Source organism: Aptenodytes forsteri, unplaced genomic scaffold (genome assembly GCF_000699145.1).
Source record: "Aptenodytes forsteri isolate BGI_AS27 unplaced genomic scaffold, ASM69914v1 Scaffold86, whole genome shotgun sequence".
NCBI classification, from domain to species: domain Eukaryota; kingdom Metazoa; phylum Chordata; class Aves; order Sphenisciformes; family Spheniscidae; genus Aptenodytes; species Aptenodytes forsteri.
In genome coordinates, this window is record NW_008795715.1 from 919,162 (window position 1) to 937,411 (window position 18,250).

Consider the following 18,250-nt stretch of genomic DNA (forward strand, 5'->3'; position numbering starts at 1 on the left):
ACCCTTTGCCAGAGCACTGATGATGGCGGTTGTGGGGGGTCTTCCCTGCCTGAGGTGGCGAGGAACAGGCTTGGTCGCTTTGGGAGCACACGCAGGAGGAAGGGATTTAGGAGACTTTCTCAATCCAATGGCCCCCACATCAACAGCACAAGGTGTCTGTGGCCGGGCCAGCAGCACGGGCGGGTGCAGGCAGGCAGGTCCGCCAGGCCCCTCACATCCCCGGGGTTGGCACGGGGCAGGGAAGGGGAGCGGGGCGCAGAATGGCTGCGTCCTCCTGCCTCCCGCTCCCAGGGGGACACGGCTCTGAGGGCAGGGGCGGTGCAGAGTTTGCCCCGTGGTGGCCCCTGTCGGCGGCTGTCCCGCTACTGGGGCCCTCCGGCTGCTGCGCTGCTTTCCGTGGGACTCAGAGCTGGAAGCAGCGGGAGAGTTTGGCTGTGGTGTAGGAAAAGGGTTGGAGCAGATGCGCGCTGTCTGGAGGTTGCGAGAGCTGCATAAAAGCATAGGCTCTCCCAGCACCCGAGGAGACTCACAGCTGCCCTCATCGTATGGTTCAAAGAGAGCTGGCAGCGGCCCCGCGGCTCCTGACTGCTTCTCCCTCCAGCTTCCCTGGAAACCGCCTGGGAGGCGTTTTTATTTTCCAGGCGCTGCAGTGCCATCCGCGGCTTGCCAAGTTGGCAGGTGGATGGTGGGTTTGCGTGGTAGCCAAGAAAGGACGGCAGATCGACAAATACAGAAATGTGAGACTGTTCCCGAGCTGCCAGCGTCAGGGCCTGGAGCCCAGCCGGCTCTGCTGTGACCCAGGAAGGGGATTATCAGCCACTCCTGCCCGGGGACTTTAAGTACCGACACTCAGATTCTTCGGAGTCTTGTTCAAATGTGTTTTCGAGGTCCCCGTGATTCAGCTGCACACCTCTCTACCGACCCATGCTGGGGAATACCTGCCCGTGCCCACACTGCTCTGTGTCTATCGGAGGTGGGAGCTGGCTTGGAAAAACCCTCTCACAAAATGCCCACCATTTTTGCAAGGCCCACGCTGAGATTTTGGACCAGCTGCCTTTCTCCCATGCTGCTGGCTCTCTACTTGTTATTGCAAAGTTGCCTGTTTGTGCCAGGCAGGCTGTTGTTCCCCACTGAATATTTTGCTTTTGCAAGCACGGTGTCTTGCAGCTATAGCTGTGGGCTGATTTAGGAGTAAGATATCCACAGCCGTTCATGATGGTTGCAGTGAGAATGACCCCGCTGAGCAGCACTCATGCTTTGGGGAGCACATGGCGCTTCCTCTCTTTGCAAATCCTATCCTCCAGGATCACTGAAGATGCCTCAACGCCAGTGGAGTGGCATGGACTTGGAAAAGTGCACTTTGGCTGCAGATTGCACTAGTTTTTTGTTGTTGGAGTCTGAGAATTTCTTCTGACACCAAACCAGGTCACATCAACTCAGTGTATCGAGCTTGGCCTGGCTTAGGCCTATCTCAAATTCAAGAGGTCGCAAAGTGAATCACACCGTCTGCTGCCTGGGGCAGCAAAAGTCTGATTACCTGTAGCCACTGCAGGGAAGTTCCTGGGATGTCTGAGTCAGGATCAGATCCAAATATGGCTCTTCATTCCTGAAGATTTACATTGATTTCAGCAACTTGTCACTGGATTTCTTGGTATTAGTAACCTGTGAACAAGTTTTTTGTTTGTAGAAAGTCTAAATTAGGAGGATTATACCCAAATCCTGCTTCTGGACACACCTAACCTTCAAATTCACCTTAGCATCTCAGCTTGGGCTGCTTTTGAGCTCAGAGGATGTGACACATCCCGTACCTTCAGTTCGGCAATATTGGCACGTATCGTTACTAGGTTCCTCTGTTCATTCACAACATGACACTGAACATGAGCGCGCTACACACAGCAAGCAGGAAATATCTATTCAGTGTGTGTCCTCCGCTTCCTCTGGGCTCCGGCAAATCCCAGCAGAGGAGCGACTTATCATCGCCGAGGTTCTCACTTTTGTTTTGCTCAGTGTGACACCTTTTCCCCGCCACCGACGTGTACGTGTGTGAAGATCTTTTCAAGTTGCTCCAAGTGTCTTTCCCCTAAATACACTGTCAGGAAGTGAGTAGAGATTACGTCCTGTCTTTTAAAAGCTATTTTCTGCTGGAAGGAAACCAAAATAACTTCCAGCTACAACCCTCCAGAGCCATCTGTTGTAGGAGAGGAGAAAAAAAGGATGTCCCATGTAACCGTCCCCGCTGATAACAGCACGGTGATAAACAAACAGTTGTACACGTGCTTCAGAGCCACTCGGTCACCACTCCCAATCAGAGGTTGGAGGCTGTATCCATTCCCTTAGTCACTGGCCTACTGGATAGTACCCAAAAAACCAATTGTACCTGGCCCCCAGCACCAAGCAGTGTCTTGACTGGTATATATGGTGTCTCCGGGTCTCTTGTTTGACCTTGATTGAGCTCACTGCACTTGTGTGTACCCAGCACTGTGTACCATACGGGGCCCATGTGCAGGCTGTGTTGGCTGTAGGTATCCTCAAGGCCTAAGCTGTTCACTTAACATACGGATGAGTAGTTCAACTTACTCTACAGGGACTTGAAACCTTGCTTTTGTCATGGTGTAATTTTATGGCCTTGCTTAAATTGCATACAGAAAGTAACTTTTAAAATTTTTCTTCTTTTTTTTCATTAAAGCTTGAAGAAAAATTCCAAAGAACGGCCAACATACCCAGAGCTTATGGTGAGTGTGCCTGCGTTTAGCAGTATATTGGTTCAGAGCTGAGATGGATTACGATGAGGTGCTGAGGACAGGGTTTCCAATAGTGACTGGTGATTTGGGATACTTAGCATCTCCATTTTCATAACAGATGTGAGAATCATGGCACTTCAGGGTCTTGGGAAGGTGACTGCAAATCAGAGATGCTCTTTGAAATGTCGTTCAGGTGCTATTCCAGTCAGATCAAGTGAGAAAAATATGTAAAAGCAGTTAACAAATTTGTTAAGGGACAAGAATGAGGCTGTGGAGAGTCAGTTAGCGAGGATAAAATCCTCTTCTTGGGTTTGTGTGATGGCTTCAAACACCTAAGTGAAATGGAGGCACCACAGATGCTCCACATGGGCTGTAGGAGCTGAGTGGCCTGCTAGGCTTTACTGTCATGGTGCCTTGGAGAGGAGACTTTTTGGACAGAGTAATTCCTGGATGTTAGGGACAGAGACAAGTCTGTGACTAATAATTCCGGTTATTGAATTTCATCTGCTGCTTAGAGACTGTTTGCTGTGAGCATGTCTAGGACAGAGGAGTAACTAAGGAAGAAAATGCTGATGAAGGCTTATGATGGGGGAAATGCAAGGCAGTGCAGGGCTTTGAGGTCAGATGCACTTAACTGCTGATGAACTCCCAGCAGTGCAGACACTAGTGTACACTCAGCCAGAGCTCTGGGCTGGTACTGGCAAGAAGGGGATCTGTGGTGAGATTTTTCTGCTAGGGCTCCACAGCTTCATGGCTTCTCTCTCTCCTGACTTTCTGGTATTGATCCTGGTGCTCCTAATAGCCGGCAAAAAGCAGGAGAGCTTAGGAAGTCAGTGTTTCACCCCCATAAGCATCTAGTCCCTTTTTTACTCTCACCTGAATCATAGCTTGGTAAAGTCAGGAACGTGCCTAACTTTGTTATTTCTGAAGATCCTGACCCAAATGCTTGCCTGTCCCTACATGCCCACCCCTGTCCTGTGCCACTGGCAAGGTCTTCTGGGTTAAGGGTGGAAACTGCTGCAGAATTTCCTCAGGCATTGGTGTCTCCTGCCCCATAACTTGTAGGAGGTGCGTTATGCCATGCAGGGAGTCTGCCTCATCGCTACCTCACACTGTCTGCTTGGAGGTGTTGGGACCTCTGTGGTGTGAAGGTGCCAGGGTTTAAGGTGCTCTCTAGCTGCAAGACATGCTGGAAATCCATGTACCTTTTGAACGTGAGTTGTAAGCAATGAATAATTCCTGTGGCATTTCTTGCTGGGCCCTGTAATGCAATTAGACTATATATAGATGTGATTTACACACAGTTTGCCCAAATACTGGTTTCAGACAAAGGGAGGCCCAAGGTTTATGGCTTTTTTTTTTTCCTTTTTTTTTTAATTATTATTGAATAAATACATCTATATTTTAAGCAAATTTCTGAAGTTTGCCAAATGGCCTTTTATCAAAAAGGTTCACCGGAGCAGCTCTGTCTGTTGCAGCATTAATACCCATTGGCAAGCGAGTGCATTTCTATTGAATTAGGTTCTTGGATCACCTCTCCAGAGTATCTCAATGCTGTGGTATTTTATGGCTGACATGAATGTTGTGAGGTCCTGTGGTTGAGGGTTGCTGTTTTGTTGGGTTTTTTTTCTCCCTCCTCTTTCTCTTATGGCATTAAGTTGCGGTACTGGATTGGACTTGTCATTTAGAGCAAGACTTCTCCCTTGCTTTCCTGTGGAATTGAGGTTTCTCATGGAAAATATGACTCTATGCTATCTTGAGCATCAGGAAAACTGATACGGATGCTTAATTTCATTTTAAAACCCACTTCCCCAGGTGAAGTGGAGCATGAAACTACTGCAGGACTCCTCCCCGGTGGTCTGCACGTTGCATGGAGCACATCCCACCTGGCACGGGGTGTTTTGTGCTATAACCAGACTCAGTCGTTGCAAAGGGGTTGGATTCACTGAGAGGGGGGGGCTGGAGGCTGGAGGCCACTGCTGCCACCCATGTCATGCTTGTGGGTGCTTCCAGGCTGCAGTAGCTCTGCTTTGGGTGTGACTTAGCTGGGATGTGAAAGCAGTGGCATCACACTGGGATAATAACACAGCAGGCCATTTGGGTCATGTCTCCGAGAGTTATTCAGGACGTTTTGATTCCTATGACTGTTTGACCCAGGGGGACCTTAAATTATGTGTGGATCCTTGCCTCAACCCATTTCAGCTCTGTTTCCCACATAATTGTGCTTCCTCTTCCTTGCTGGTGGGCCTTCGGGTTGCTTCCCGGCTGCTCAGAGCTGCCTCTTTTTATTCACCGGATAACTTTCTGCTCAAGCCCACCTTGGAAAGTCTCTTTTCTTTGCTCTTCTTCTCCCTCCGCTTGGCCACTGCCATAAATGATCATTGAAATAGCCAATGCTCAGGGACTGAGGTGAGGGGCAGCTTTGAAAAACCCTGGAAACCCCAAATTGTCTTTACAATTCTGACTTGAAATGAGAGGGTCAGGAATCAAACTGAGCTTCCCCAGCCTACGTATGGAAAGCACAACAGCATTTTGCACAGAGTGGAGGTCACCTGTGAGCTCGCAGGGCCCCAGCTGCCTTTTGGTTCTCTCTGACACCCTCCATACAAATAAATGCAGTTTTATTTGTAAATTTGGGTGTCAAACAGTGTTCGGTGATTTCAGGTGGAAGTTGGCTGGTCTCAGCTGATGTGTTGCAGCCCCCGGTAGCAAACTGGGTGTCTGATGCTGGCAGAGAGGGGCTTTGCTGTTGCTGTCAGTGGGCATTTGGTTGTGTTTTTTTCTCCTTACACATATTTTTCCGTTTGTGCTGAAATGTAGGCAAGATTTTCTGGCAGGATGTCTTCCCATGTTGGTCACGATTAAGTAGTTAAACATACAGCTGTGGATGGCTTTCCAGATGGGATGGCTTTCCTCTTTGCGGTGGTTAGGGGTAAAGTAGCCATCTCCTGCTGCGAGTACGAGCAATTGCAGGGAAGAAATGAGACTCAAAAGTCACCAGAGGGTAAATACACAGATAAAGCAGGAAGCTGAGGGAAAACCCACTGCAGTCAGCCTTCCTGCAAGGTTTTCCTTGCTCCCGTTGGAGCTGGCGCGCGGTGGGGTGGGTAACCACCGTCTCAGGAGGAGCACGTCGTCTCCCCGGGGCACCGCAGAGCTGCAAGCCAGCGTGTGCTGAAGGGCATGACGTGCTAGAGATGGAGGCAGTGTTTTTTAATACTTTCCCTTGCTTTGAGAGCAGCCCAGCCAGGGCAGGGTTTAGAGGGAATCCGAGAGGGTAGCACAAACCTGCAGCCTTCATGAAGTGGCCCCTCGGGCTCCCCAACTTGCCTCAGCTGCAAAACATAGAAAGCCCAATATTATGATCCTAGCCACAAAATCTTTTTCACTGTCTAGAAGACTATCTGAAAAGGTTTTAGGTTTGGTCCTCAGCGTTGTGAATAATGAACTTTTCTATTTGTTCTCTCTTTTCTTTCCCAGCAACATCCTTTCTTCACCCTGCACGAATCCAAAGAGACAGACGTCGCCTCTTTTGTCAAACTCATCCTGGGAGACTGAGAACTGGACTTGTAAATGAATTGCCCTTCTGTGGACTGGTGGGTGCAGGGGAGGGGCGCGTGGCAGGACTTGTCATGAAAGCACCAACAGAAAGTCGCCGTGTTTTGTTTTGTTTTGTTTTTATTCTGAGAAACCCCTGCCTCGCCGAAGTTTTTAAAAGGGTTCTTTGGTATCCATAGTGACATAGAACGAGCTGGTTAGTGAAATGAATTTTAATAAGGTTGGTAACCTTAAAACAAAAACAAAACAAAAAAAAATTTTAAAGAGTGATTTACATATTTAATGACAGTCGAAGTCCCTCTTCCTAACTTTCTCCTCATCCCCCTTTCCTTCCCCCTGAACCAGAATTTGCTTTGTCATGGTAATAGGTGCTATGGTAGTCATGAAGTTGTATGTAGATTTATATTTTGTCCCTTCCATTATTTTAATATTTATGTTAAGTGCTTGATGGAATAGATTTCTGTTTTATATGAGGATGAGTGCGTGGTGACGATGGTGATGCTAAATGAGGCCACAGCAAGCAATAGTTGTAGGGCTTTGCTGGGGAAAAGGTGTCAAAGGAAAAGAGAAAGAAGAGAAGTGTCTGTGTTGTGGAAAATATTTAATGTGCATCGTAAAAAGAATTTATAAACAAGGATCTCAGCTCAGCTACTTGAGCTGCTTTCGCAGGCAGGGTGCGAGGCAGCATCACTGTAAGGGAGGGAGGCCCCAGTGTCCCACGAGGTCGCCTCTTCTCCGGACACCGCGCTCCAAGTCTGGCTGGCGCGTCCCGGCCAGCCTGCCACCTGCGGTGCACTGCCAGCCTCTTGCCCAGGGAAAGCCCCTGCCCTACGTCCCACTGACTTACTCTGCTATAGCGGGTGGGTAATGAGGTCTGGAGTGGGAAGATGTTGCTGGGATAGTGTCTGGGACAAAAGCCCCAGAGGGAAATAGATTGTCAGATAAGTTGCACAAAGATCAGGAGGAGGCTGCAGTGGTCAGTCCCCACCTGCCCGCAAGCCCAGAAGCATTGCACCGTCTGGGGCTCCCTTGGGCTGGGGATGAACTGCTTTGGGCCTAAAAGGGAGTTCCTCTCTCCTTCTCCACATGGGAAAGGATAACAGTCTGCATAGCATGACATCTGTGAAAAATGGGATATCTCAGTGTGAGTTTCCAGGGCTGTCGGCACTGCATCGGCAGCAATCCCTCTGTGCTTGCCCACAGACTTTGGGAGTGCTAGTGAGCTCCCCTGGAGCCTGTGCCGGCATGCGGTTTGGGCCATATCCAGCTCTGGTCAGGATGCTGAAGGCAGCCAGGAGCACTGGGCTCCGGCACGGGCTGCAGGTGTCCCCCACAAGAGCTACAGCCTGGGAAACCATGCAGGGAAACCACAGCCCACCCGTACCAGGAGCTCATTGCTGTTGGCCAGGTCCTCAGAGAAAAGCTGCTAGCCAAGGGCAGGAGTGTGGGGACTGTCGGGGTTGGAGGGGAAGACAGCAGATCACGCTGCTTTTAGGTAACACAGTTACTGTCTAGAGAAAGGGGGGGACTGTGCACTGCAAGGTGTTGTTGTGAGTCTGGAGCAAGGCCACTGGCTCCAGATTGACGCTGGTTTGACTGAGCCAAACCTGCATAGCTGCCTCGCTCGGCTATGAGGTCCTTTGCCTTTGCCCGTGGCTCCTTCCCCCGGCCCTGCGAAGGTGAGTGCCTGTGCGTGTGGCTGTGCCGGAGCGTGCACGTGTGCCTCGTGCCCCTCCACATGCTTCCCTTCCCCATCCATCGCTTCAGCGCAGACTCTCAGAGTCAAATCCCATCTAGAAGCATGCCTTGCTCTGCAATATTTAAGTTGTGCAGGATGTAATTCAGCCTGGGATCCAGCCCTTTCTCTCCCAGTTTAGTGGCTCCAGTCTCTGTTGGTGCAGGTTGGGCTTCTGAACTAGCCTGAGCATCTGTTTGGGAAGCGATCCCTTGGAAGGGCTGATGGGGGAGGGCAGTATTTAGAGCAGGGGTTCCCGAACGGTGGTACCTCTTGTGCTAGGGACACGTGGACCACTTTGAAGAGGTGCATGTACACACTGCCAGTGCCTGGGCTGCCACCGTCACCACCACAGCCGTGGCTGGCGGTGCCTGCAGAGGAGGCTGTGAACCCTACAGTAGTGCAGCTCTGCCCTGGGGCCAGCATCGAAGGAGATAGGGGAGCATTGCTCATGGGGATTCATCGATCCTTGTGCCCCTCAGCTGCAGAGCAGGGTGGCTTGAGGAGGGCTCGCAGGAGTCGGGGTGCGGGGGTTTCCTTGCTGCGAAGAGCTCATGGGTCATGCAGACTTTGGGGAAGAGGTTCCCCTTCCTCAGCCATGTTTCATGAGCCTGCCCGGCCCTCAGTAACGATAAGCTCTATATTCCGCTTTCTGTCGAGGGGAACCTTTCAGGTTACATTTTGTTGCGGATAAAACACAAGGATGTTTTACTTCGCAGTGTAATTTTAAGAGGCCTCGCATGGCTCATAATCTGCCCTCTCATATTCCATGGTGTGTGTGTGTTTTCTCTCTCTCACTTTCTCAGAGTCGCAGAGCTGTTTTGATTGATTGTCCTCAGCTGCAGCTAAAAGTCCAGCCAGCGAGTTTATAGAGTTGGTTCCAGCATCAATTCTCGCTTTGAAAAACATGACATTTAAAACCACCCTTTGGTTTTCCTACATATGGATCTGATGCTTTTATTAAAGATTGTTTTTGCCACTTTTCTCCTGGAATATAAGTCTCATTTGGACACCACATCTCCTTGACCTCAGAGCACCTTTATTTCAGTGCCATTGTAATTGACAGGTTGAATTTATGAGATACTGTCAAAGTTCAGTATTAATAGCAGATATTAATGTCACCAGCATTTTCCAATAGAAAATTAATGTCAGTGTTGTCTGCAGCTAGTAACCCTCTAAAATGATTCCTACATGCCTCGACACTACAGGCCGAATGCTTTCTTTTATGCTTTTTGCTCTTGCAGCACTTGGGCCGTCTAATCCCTTTGTTTTAATGACATTACAATAGGGCATGCAACAAATCACTTCACTTCTCTCCTGATTCTCCATGACTTTGTTCCTTTAAAAATCATTTGTGTCAGCACAGAGTAAGTGTGAATTCATACGACCAGTGTGAATGAAAACAGTGATCCGAGTGATCACCACTGCAGAAGGTAGTTATGGCAGGAGAGAAATGCAGAGGCTGTCTGTCTGTCTCTGCATCCCTCGTGGCACGTGTGGACACAAAGCTTGGCCTGACCCAGGATTTTCTTAGAGACAAGCCTGAGCTGGTGGCCTCGGCAGAGGGAGGAGAGCCAAAGACTCTGAAAACATGCTGTGCTACAAGATGAAAATCAGGGTCTTTTTCTCTTTCATTTGGTTGTAACCTCTGTGAAGGCAAAAAGCCTTTGGTCAGTGCTCAGAACTTTGCTTGGCTATAACAGGAGCACAGGGTTGCCTAGGACAGATACGTTTTTCTGGGACGTTAAGCCTTTCCCCAAAACCATGCCCCCTGAACAGCCAAGGTTTTAAGGCTTAAAGCTGTTCTTCAGAAAGCTCTTTTGTTTTCAGACTGCACAGGACTGTGGGCAACATGTTAGATTGTCCTGAAGTGGGATTTTTAAACTGCAGAAGTAGCAGGACTTGTGCCATAGACCTGAAACAAACCAAAAACACACCAGGGAGTGGAGAGGAGAGAAAAGCTGCTTGGAGCTCAGCACTGAGCTGTGACCTGGACCAGCTGTGTGAATTAATTCCAGCACAGTTAGCCATTTGCAAGGCAGGGAGGGCCTCTCCACTCTGCCACAGGCAGTGGTTATCGGGCTGCATGAAAGATGCACGGCCCATCCCTGTGGCAGGCAGCGGAGGGCCACCGGGGCATGATGTTCATCCTTTTTTTTCCTCCACCATACAGCTCCTGATGTTTCTGCAACCTCCTGGACGCTTGAGGCCTTGCCGTTGCTAGAGCTCTTGAAGTGTCACTAGCAGGAAAGCTATCTTCTGGGTCCCCAAGAGCCCACTGGTCCCTTAAACTTGAAAGAGGAGTTGGAGGGCATTTGCTGGTTACTGTTTTTAAATGCCAGGTTTGTGCTGCTGCAGCGGGTGAAATGCCCATCTTTTCTGGAGTTTTTCCAGGTGTACAAAACTTTACACAGATATCTATGTACTGTATTTCTGCATTTTTCCTGGCTTTTGTCGGGTTTACTGGTGAGGAAGGAGGCATTTCTGACTTGTTAAAGAGGTGGGAACACCATTTCTGGAGGCAGCTGGCCTCCCCTGTGTGATGGAGGAGGCAGTTGGTGGGTCACTACTCAGAAAAAGCTCTAAAGAAAGATAAGCGGTTGAGCTCCCAGTTCTTCAGCAGGTGCAGAGGGAGGTGGCTGTGTGCCTGTTGGGTCAGTGCTAGCTGCACCTTGTCTTGGTGGGAAGGGGCTGCCAGGCCCTTCGCCCATGCAGCGGAGCAGTGCCTGGTGCTGAGGGCAGAGACACCGACGTGCACAGCCTTTCCTGGGATTTCTCCATGCTTGCTGCAAGCTTAAGTATGTACCTGCACCTTTCCCGTCTTTCCTAGACATTTTGGAAGAGGAAATCCTGCTCGGTCAACGCAGCATTGCTTTAGTGGCTGGTCTGATGTAGTTCAGACAAGGTTCCCACCAGCTCCCTTGTTTAATAGACCTCTTTTTTATTAAAAACAAAACCCAAACTCCTCTCTCAGAAAAGCCAGCCAAGATGCTCTTTTTTCCCTCTCTTCCATCTTGTTCCTCTTAGAGGAACTCTGGGAGCCCGTCTTGGTGCTTTCACTCTTTCACATGCCAAAGATTGCTACATCCCTCTTAGTTACGCTCCTGCCAAACCAGATCTTATAGTCTCGCCTCAAAAATCATCCACTTCCCTACTCCTTGGGGTTCCTTTTGTTGCTGTTGCCTTTTCATTGAATTTCCTCATGTTTATTGACATGTCTATTGTTGAGCTTCCTGGACACATGCAGCTCTCTTTTTCGGATACAGAGAAAGACAAATAGTTGCCTTCACTGGTCTGCCCCTGCTGTTGGGGAAATACTGTTAGTGATACGATTCCTACAGATGGGGATGGGTCTCATTTAGAATTAGGGTCATGGAGGGTGTAAACTGGCATTGCTCCATTGGCTTGGCTGGAATAAGGCCAGTTTTGTCCAGCGGAGAAGCTGTCCTTAATGTCTAAACAGTTATTACACACTAATAAAGATTAATGATTGTAAATCCCCATGGATTATACATAAAATGGCAAGTTTTACTCATTAATCTTTATTGCCATATTATAGCTGTTTATGTTAGAGGAGTCGTCTCTCTCTGTTCTGAACATGCACTTAGGAGGTGGGGGTTGAGCATGGGGGAGATGAAGGGTGGACAAAACAGACCAGATGTCCACATGTTTTACAGTCTGTGTCCTCCCCCCAAGTTGGTTGTTTCCTTGAAAGCCGTTAACCAGCAGCAAAGGATGTATCACAGAGCTTTGTCTGCTTCGCTGGCCTCTGGCTGAGCTATAAAATCCAGATTGTTTCTGGTGAGAAGGGATCAGATCTCCTAATTAATATTTCAGCTCAGCCTTTACTGGAGCAGATGGATAATATAAAATTTGACGTGCGCTCTGACAGGTCAGAGCTCTGCAGTGCAGTGAGATTCGCTCTCCTGGACCGTGGCTGGAAGAGATGCTTTCTGTGCAGTAGGCAGCTGTGTTGTAGGTTGAAAGGACGCTGCTCCTTCACATAACCCCACACCATAAAAGCAGTTGATTTTGTTAATACAGAGGGCCAGAAAAAGCTCAGCTGAATCTCAGCTTTTATGTGTTCGCAGATGGGTGTAGACACAACTAGGAGGTGGTGGTGCCAGTGGTCTGGACACGAAGGTTCATGTGCTGTATAAATGAAGAGGGCTCTAAAGAGAGTGTAGTAAACTGCAAGGGTGGTTTTAATGGCATAGGGACAAAATGAGCCCTCTGATAGGCAGCTGGTGTCAATCCGCTCTGCCAAGGAAGGTCTGGAGTTTATGGGGAAGGCTGGAGCAGAAAGCGAGGGCAAAAGAGGCAGCCACAGACTTGACTGAGTACATAGCCTAGTGAGACCAGCCTGTCTTCCCTTTCTCTTGCCATGTACTCCTTCAGGTCCAGATTTGCAGGTAATGGGTTTGCTCAGAAGTCCCAGATTGCCACTGCATCCCCACTACCAGCAAGGGAAACAAAATCTAAAACCCAAAAGAAACCAACAGGGAAAAACTGCAAGCGAGCTGATGCTTGTTGCGTACTGCGTGGCCTTGTGCATTGCTGCTTCCCCTGCCGAGCTCGTCAGTGAGATTCAGAGGTTCGACTTAAACGATAGGGAAAGCATGGGAAAGGCCTCTGTAGCTGAGAAAGAAAAGGTAAACATTTTATGGTGGTATCTAACTGGCCTAATGGTGGAAATACCTAATTTACAGGCCACAGGGATAAATGAATTCTTCAGGGGCCTATGCAGCCGGCAGCACCATTCCACCGGGAACAATTTTGGCTGCATGACGTTTATTACATGGCCTCCTTTAGTGCGCTCCTGGGTTGCTAGAAAGCTCTTCGCCTCCATCGACACCTTACGTCTCAGTCACCTTTACGTTTTGTGTTTTACTGTCTGGGATTTTACTAGCAGCCTTTTTTCTAGGCGGTTGGTCAGAGTGCAGGCAAGGGAAAGGGGCCTCCAGCCAGCTCTCCGCAGAGCGCTTTGGGAGAGGAAGGGGCTGCCTGTCTGTTATCCAGTGCCCGTTTAACGGGAAGCCGCAGCCAGGGGCTAGCTACCCTGCAGGTGTCCAGCCGAAGCGAGAGCTTCTCCTGTCGTGCTTCGCTGCCGTTGCATTAAAAATCCCTTTCTGGAAGTGGAGCAGCTCTGGAGTTGCAGCAGCCTCGCTCCAAGGTGGCTCGCCCTTGCCGGCAGCCGGGCTGCAGGACAGGCCGCGTTCCCTTCCTCAAAAGGCTCTTGGTTTTCTCTAAACAATGCGGCAAAAGTCCAGTGGCTGCGAGGTACCGCGAGGATAAGCTGGGAAAAGCTTGGAAGCGTCTTAAACACTCTGGAAATAGAGATGGAAATCTCAAAAGATCAGACATCTTCTGGCAATTTCCAAAGCTATGTGGTTTTAGCCAGACCTGAAAACCCTTCCTAGAAGTTCATTTCAGGGTATTTTGATAACTTTCGCTTTTGGGCCTAGCTAAATCCAGGAAACTCAGAATAGGGTAATTTTTAAATAAAGAGTAAACACACCCCAAGTATTACTGAACCGATCAGGAAAGTTTCTGTTTGGTTTCTCTTACAGGAATAATTCAGGCCAGCTCAGGGTTTATCCTAATTCGGTCTGGTTTTGCCCCAGATAATTATTCTTTTTGAGAAAATAAGAGATAAGACCATGGTATTCCAAAACGCTGTGACCCGTCATACAAGGCTACGCACCAAATTGTGCCAGAAGGCGGATGGAGATAAGTGCTACACTAAGAGGCAGCAAATGTCTGATGGCTGGAAAGAGCAGTCTGGCAACAAGCATGCCCATGGCCTCCAGAAACATAGGTAGATACAGTTTCCCCAGGGGCTGTGTGATGGAGGTATCAGGGTTTGCCATGTCTTGTTTTTTTCCCTCTAGTAAAGAACATTCAGCCATCTCAGAGTGTCCTGGAACAATATCTGAAAGCCTTCGGTATTTCTCAGCTCAGTTGTATGGTTTTTTTCGGGACGGATGCTGTGAAAAGTCAGGAAGGTCCAGGTGTCCTTGATTTACGCAGCCAGAGTGAAGAGATGTAGATTAAGTGCCTCGTAAGAGCCAAAAAGGTGTGTTTAAAGATAAATTACAGTCTCCGTCATAGCTGTTAAGTCAGGATCAAATTTTCACATATACAGGTGCAGCTGCAGAGCTCTGCATCCACATTTAGCCCAGATTTAGTCATGAGTCTTGCATAAATATCTAATAGCACGGACCGTGCCATTTGGTAGGCTTCTGGCAGGTTGGGGCTCTACAGGCAGAAAAAAGCCTGGTTCAAAATTCAGTATTGCCAAACCCAGGATTTGGCTCCAAACATTTCCTGTATAATCTATGTATGAAATGAATTTCCAGAGCTCTGCCACTGTTTTGTTTCCTCCATAATTGTGAATCGAGTGGCTTGTGCTTGGTGACAGCTGTCACTGTGCTAGTGGGGCTGCTGGAAATAGTCACAACATACAAAATAGTTGGAATTTTGCATTTATTTTTTAATAGCAATACATTGGGGGGAAGCTGCTAAATGTGGTTTCTTGCAAACTGGAAATGTGTTGGAGTAAAACTTGTCATCTCTCATAGAAAAAAATAACTGTCTAAAAATGTCCGAAACCTTCAATTTAAGGAATTACAGTTTTATTGGCAAAGATCTGTGTTTAGCATCAAAATATATGAAATTTCTAGAGTTTCTGTCTTAAGGTGTGAAATCTGCTTTTTCTCGAGTTGGTGGTAAATTTGTAACAAGGATATTTCTACATACTTTCAGCTAGAAAAAATAAAAAAGGTATGAGCACAATGGAAAAGCAAACACTTCCCAGTGGTCTGCTGGTATTGAAGAGGGCACAGGCAAAGCACCTGTGTTTTGAACACGTTAGAAAAGAGAAGGCTTTCCAACCTGCTGTAATGCAAATCCTTATTTTACTTTATTTTTAGGATGTTTTTTTTAACAGTAACATCATTTGTTTTATAACTGTGAAAGTCTCTGCTTTTCCTTACATGTGGAAGGCTGATTATTCTTTCTCATGTTCTTATTATTTATTATTTATCCATTTCTGGTACTATCCAAGAAGTGCTGAAGGTATCTCCCAGCCTGCCCTCGAGCCGTACGGAATCACTGTAGTATCTCCTAACAGCTGGGATGGCGAATTGCAGTGGATGGCTAATTATTATTTTAAGTTATATTTATAGCAATTTAGATTTTCTTTTAGTGACCTGGTTTGCTCTAGAATTAGGGATGGGGATAAAGAACCTTTTTTAAAAAAAATTGCATTTTTCAATTTGTCTTTAAACATCTTGGAGGCTTCTGAATAAACCTACTCACTCTTCTGCTTTTATTAGGAAAAGCACGAGTTGGGTTGTAATTGTTCCTTCAAGAGTGGATTGACTAGCGTCAGGGTTCAGTTTAACTGGTAAAAATGCTCGTGTGTCACAACATCATTAACCAAAAGCACACCGGAATTCTGAGAAAATGATAATTTTCCACCTGAAAAATAAAATCTGGTTTGTGATGAACTTGGTTTGTCCCAAGTCTCATGCCAGGCTTTTCTATATCAAATTTACATGGAGTTTTCCTTTAGCCCCCAAGCCAATGAGTCTTGGGGTTGCCAGGATTGCTTCGAAGCAGGGCTGGGGGCCACCCAGGCACCCTCTGGCCAAATATCTGCTCTGGGTATGGAGGACACGAGTCCTACAGAAATGATGGAGCAACTAATGAACGGCTTCTTCTTGCTCTGTAAGAGATGTTGAGGTGAAATCCCGTAAGCGTGACCTGTGTGAGACAAGCAGGATTGGGGGCTCAAAAACATCAGCTTTTTGTTCTTTTTATTCCCTTTCTCCTCTTTTGCAAAGGTGCCTTGCTGCTCTACTGCTTCAAAAGCCTCCCCAGCCTTTCTGATAAAGAATGCTGTGGTGCATCTGTTTTCAAACAGCTTGCATTGGTTTTCTGGTTTGTTTTTTCTTCCCCCTATGTGTAAGAAATGTTGGGTAGCAGAATGTGGAATTCATTAGAAGTTCATAAAGCAGGGACCTCAGAAGGATGTGGGTATAAATGCTTTTCAGGCATCTGAGGTGAACTTTAAATGGAGCTTTGGCCCTCATTTGCTTTCTGCTTTTCAAAAACCATTTATGAGAAAGTGGAGCAGTCAAAGCCATGCATGAACTTTGCCTTCTTGCAAATAACTTGTCTCAAAGTAAATTGTCAAAATGCACAAGAAACTTGTTTCAAAGTAAATCCAGTAGCTCTACAAAGCTGGAAACGTATGTGCATTAGAGAGAGTGTGTGTGTGCGCGCGCACATGTTGTGCATGGGTGGGTGGATTGAGTAAGTCTACCATTTTGGAGACTTAAAAAACACAATGCAAGTGTTTTTAAAAAAGGCAATGTAAAATATTTATTTCTTGGCAAAAGTACATCAGACCACATCTCCCATCCTTCTTTTAATTGCTTCATGTTTGTTTTTGTTGTCTAAGTCTTTGCTGGCCTGTTTCCTCTGCAGTGCTCATTGCTACTTAGCAGCCCGTAACCTCACACAACCCCTCTCGCAGCAAGGGAGTGCACGGCACAGGGGAGCTCACAGGAGCACAGGCTCTGCGACTCGTCAGGAAAAGCACTGGTGTTCATATCGATGGGAGGAATGGAAAAGGTAGTATTAGATGAAAAGGCAGGACAATGCAATATGAGCGATTTTTGATTTTTAGCCTCGTTGAGGAAGCTCTGTCCTCGTGAGAATCAAAACTGCCCACATCCTAACGCAGGACCCCAAGTCATAGCTTTGGGGGAGGGTGGATTGGTCCAGAGATAGCAAGCTCTGAGAAAGACTCTCCCTGCCTTGGCCAGTTCTTGTGAACACGTACTAGTGGTGTATTTAAAAGAAATGAGGTGCTGTCGTCTTTGTGAGATGGCACCCAGGTTCTTGTCAGTGCTGGTTAAGGTCCCCTCAGGCTTTGCCCAGGGTTTGTAGCAGTGCAGAGCCAGCGGCCAGGAGGCAGTGCCTCCCCGTGCCGTGATGAACTATCGCTCTGAGCTCCTATTCCTGTCTGCAACCAGGCAAAATTTCATCAGTCAGATATTGCAAAGTTCACAGGGTCCTCCCTGCGCTCCAGAGTACTTCGGTGGTCGCCCGGCTGCCCACCGTATGGCTTCACGTCTGCTCCGCCTGAAACACTTCTCTTAACCTGTGTTGTCTTTATTCATCTCAAAGCTGTTCCTTGTACTATGAAGATGATAAATAGTAGGAGACTGACAGTAGGGCCACGTGCGTAACGTTAGATAGGCTTTTATTTAATGTTGTTGTTTTAATGAGATGCTTTTAGGATCCGTGTTGTGTTGGATTAAGGATATTGGTGGAACAGTTGAACTGGTATTCTTTAACCCTGACTGCCCCAGATCCTTTCCCTCCACCCTCTTCATTTAAAAAAAAAAATAGATTGGGAGAATATATTTAACTTGAAAAAAACCCCCAAACCTTGCTGATGGAATAAGTTAATCTTCTTTACTACGCTTCGATTTTATTTCTCAGGATATCCAAAGGTTTATCACTGCTGCTGAGAGAAGGGGACAGTACACCTTTTTGAAACTTCAACCACTGTAACAGTTTTCCAGATGTGTGTGTGTGTGCGCGTGTGTGCGTGTGTGTGTTAAACTCAGCACTGTGTGTGCGTGTGTTCTGCTGAATATTGTGTGCATCTATGAAATGCTTCAGACAACTGCCTGGAAGTCAAAACCAACCACCTCTTTCCAGTCATATGTTTGCCGTGACTTTTCATAACCACAATTGAACTAGTGGTCTTGGATTAAATATTCAAAGAGCAGGGCATCTTTATAGCAATGGTATGTCAGTCAAATTAAGAAAAATGTACACAAAAATAAATAAATGAAATTTAAAAGTAACGTGCTGTCAGTCTATCTGTATTTACCCAGTGGAAGTACTACCAGTTGTTGGGGACACGCTTTGTCCTGCTTTTGCTATTCATATGGAAGGTTTTTAAGGATCATCTTACTCCTGACAGCTTATCATACATTACTGAAAACTCAGGAATGCTCAAGCTGCTCTACAGAAATAATTGTCAGTCTTTCTGCCGTTGGTTTTTCTTTCTGCGCTTCGGCTAGCGTGGCTGGCGAGAGCAGACACATCCACATCCCGTCCAGCCCACATCAAAGGCGCGAGCCCTGGCTCTCGCCGCAGCTCTGGCAGGGCGCTGGTGCGACGAGAGGAGCTG

General features: G+C 47.5%; 1 protein-coding gene across 1 annotated transcript in view; it reads left to right on the forward strand.

The window, feature by feature from the left end:
- Nucleotides 1-17,921, forward strand: part of MAP2K6 (mitogen-activated protein kinase kinase 6) — a 55,950-nt gene extending 38,029 nt beyond the window's left edge. Inside the window, exons 11-12 of the mRNA XM_009283486.2 lie at nt 2,687-2,732; nt 6,222-17,921. Of these exons, the coding sequence (XP_009281761.1) occupies nt 2,687-2,732; nt 6,222-6,299 (124 nt within the window). The 3' untranslated portion in view covers nt 6,300-17,921. The remainder of the gene's footprint in view (nt 1-2,686; nt 2,733-6,221) is intronic.
- Nucleotides 17,922-18,250: the final 329 nt, after the last annotated feature.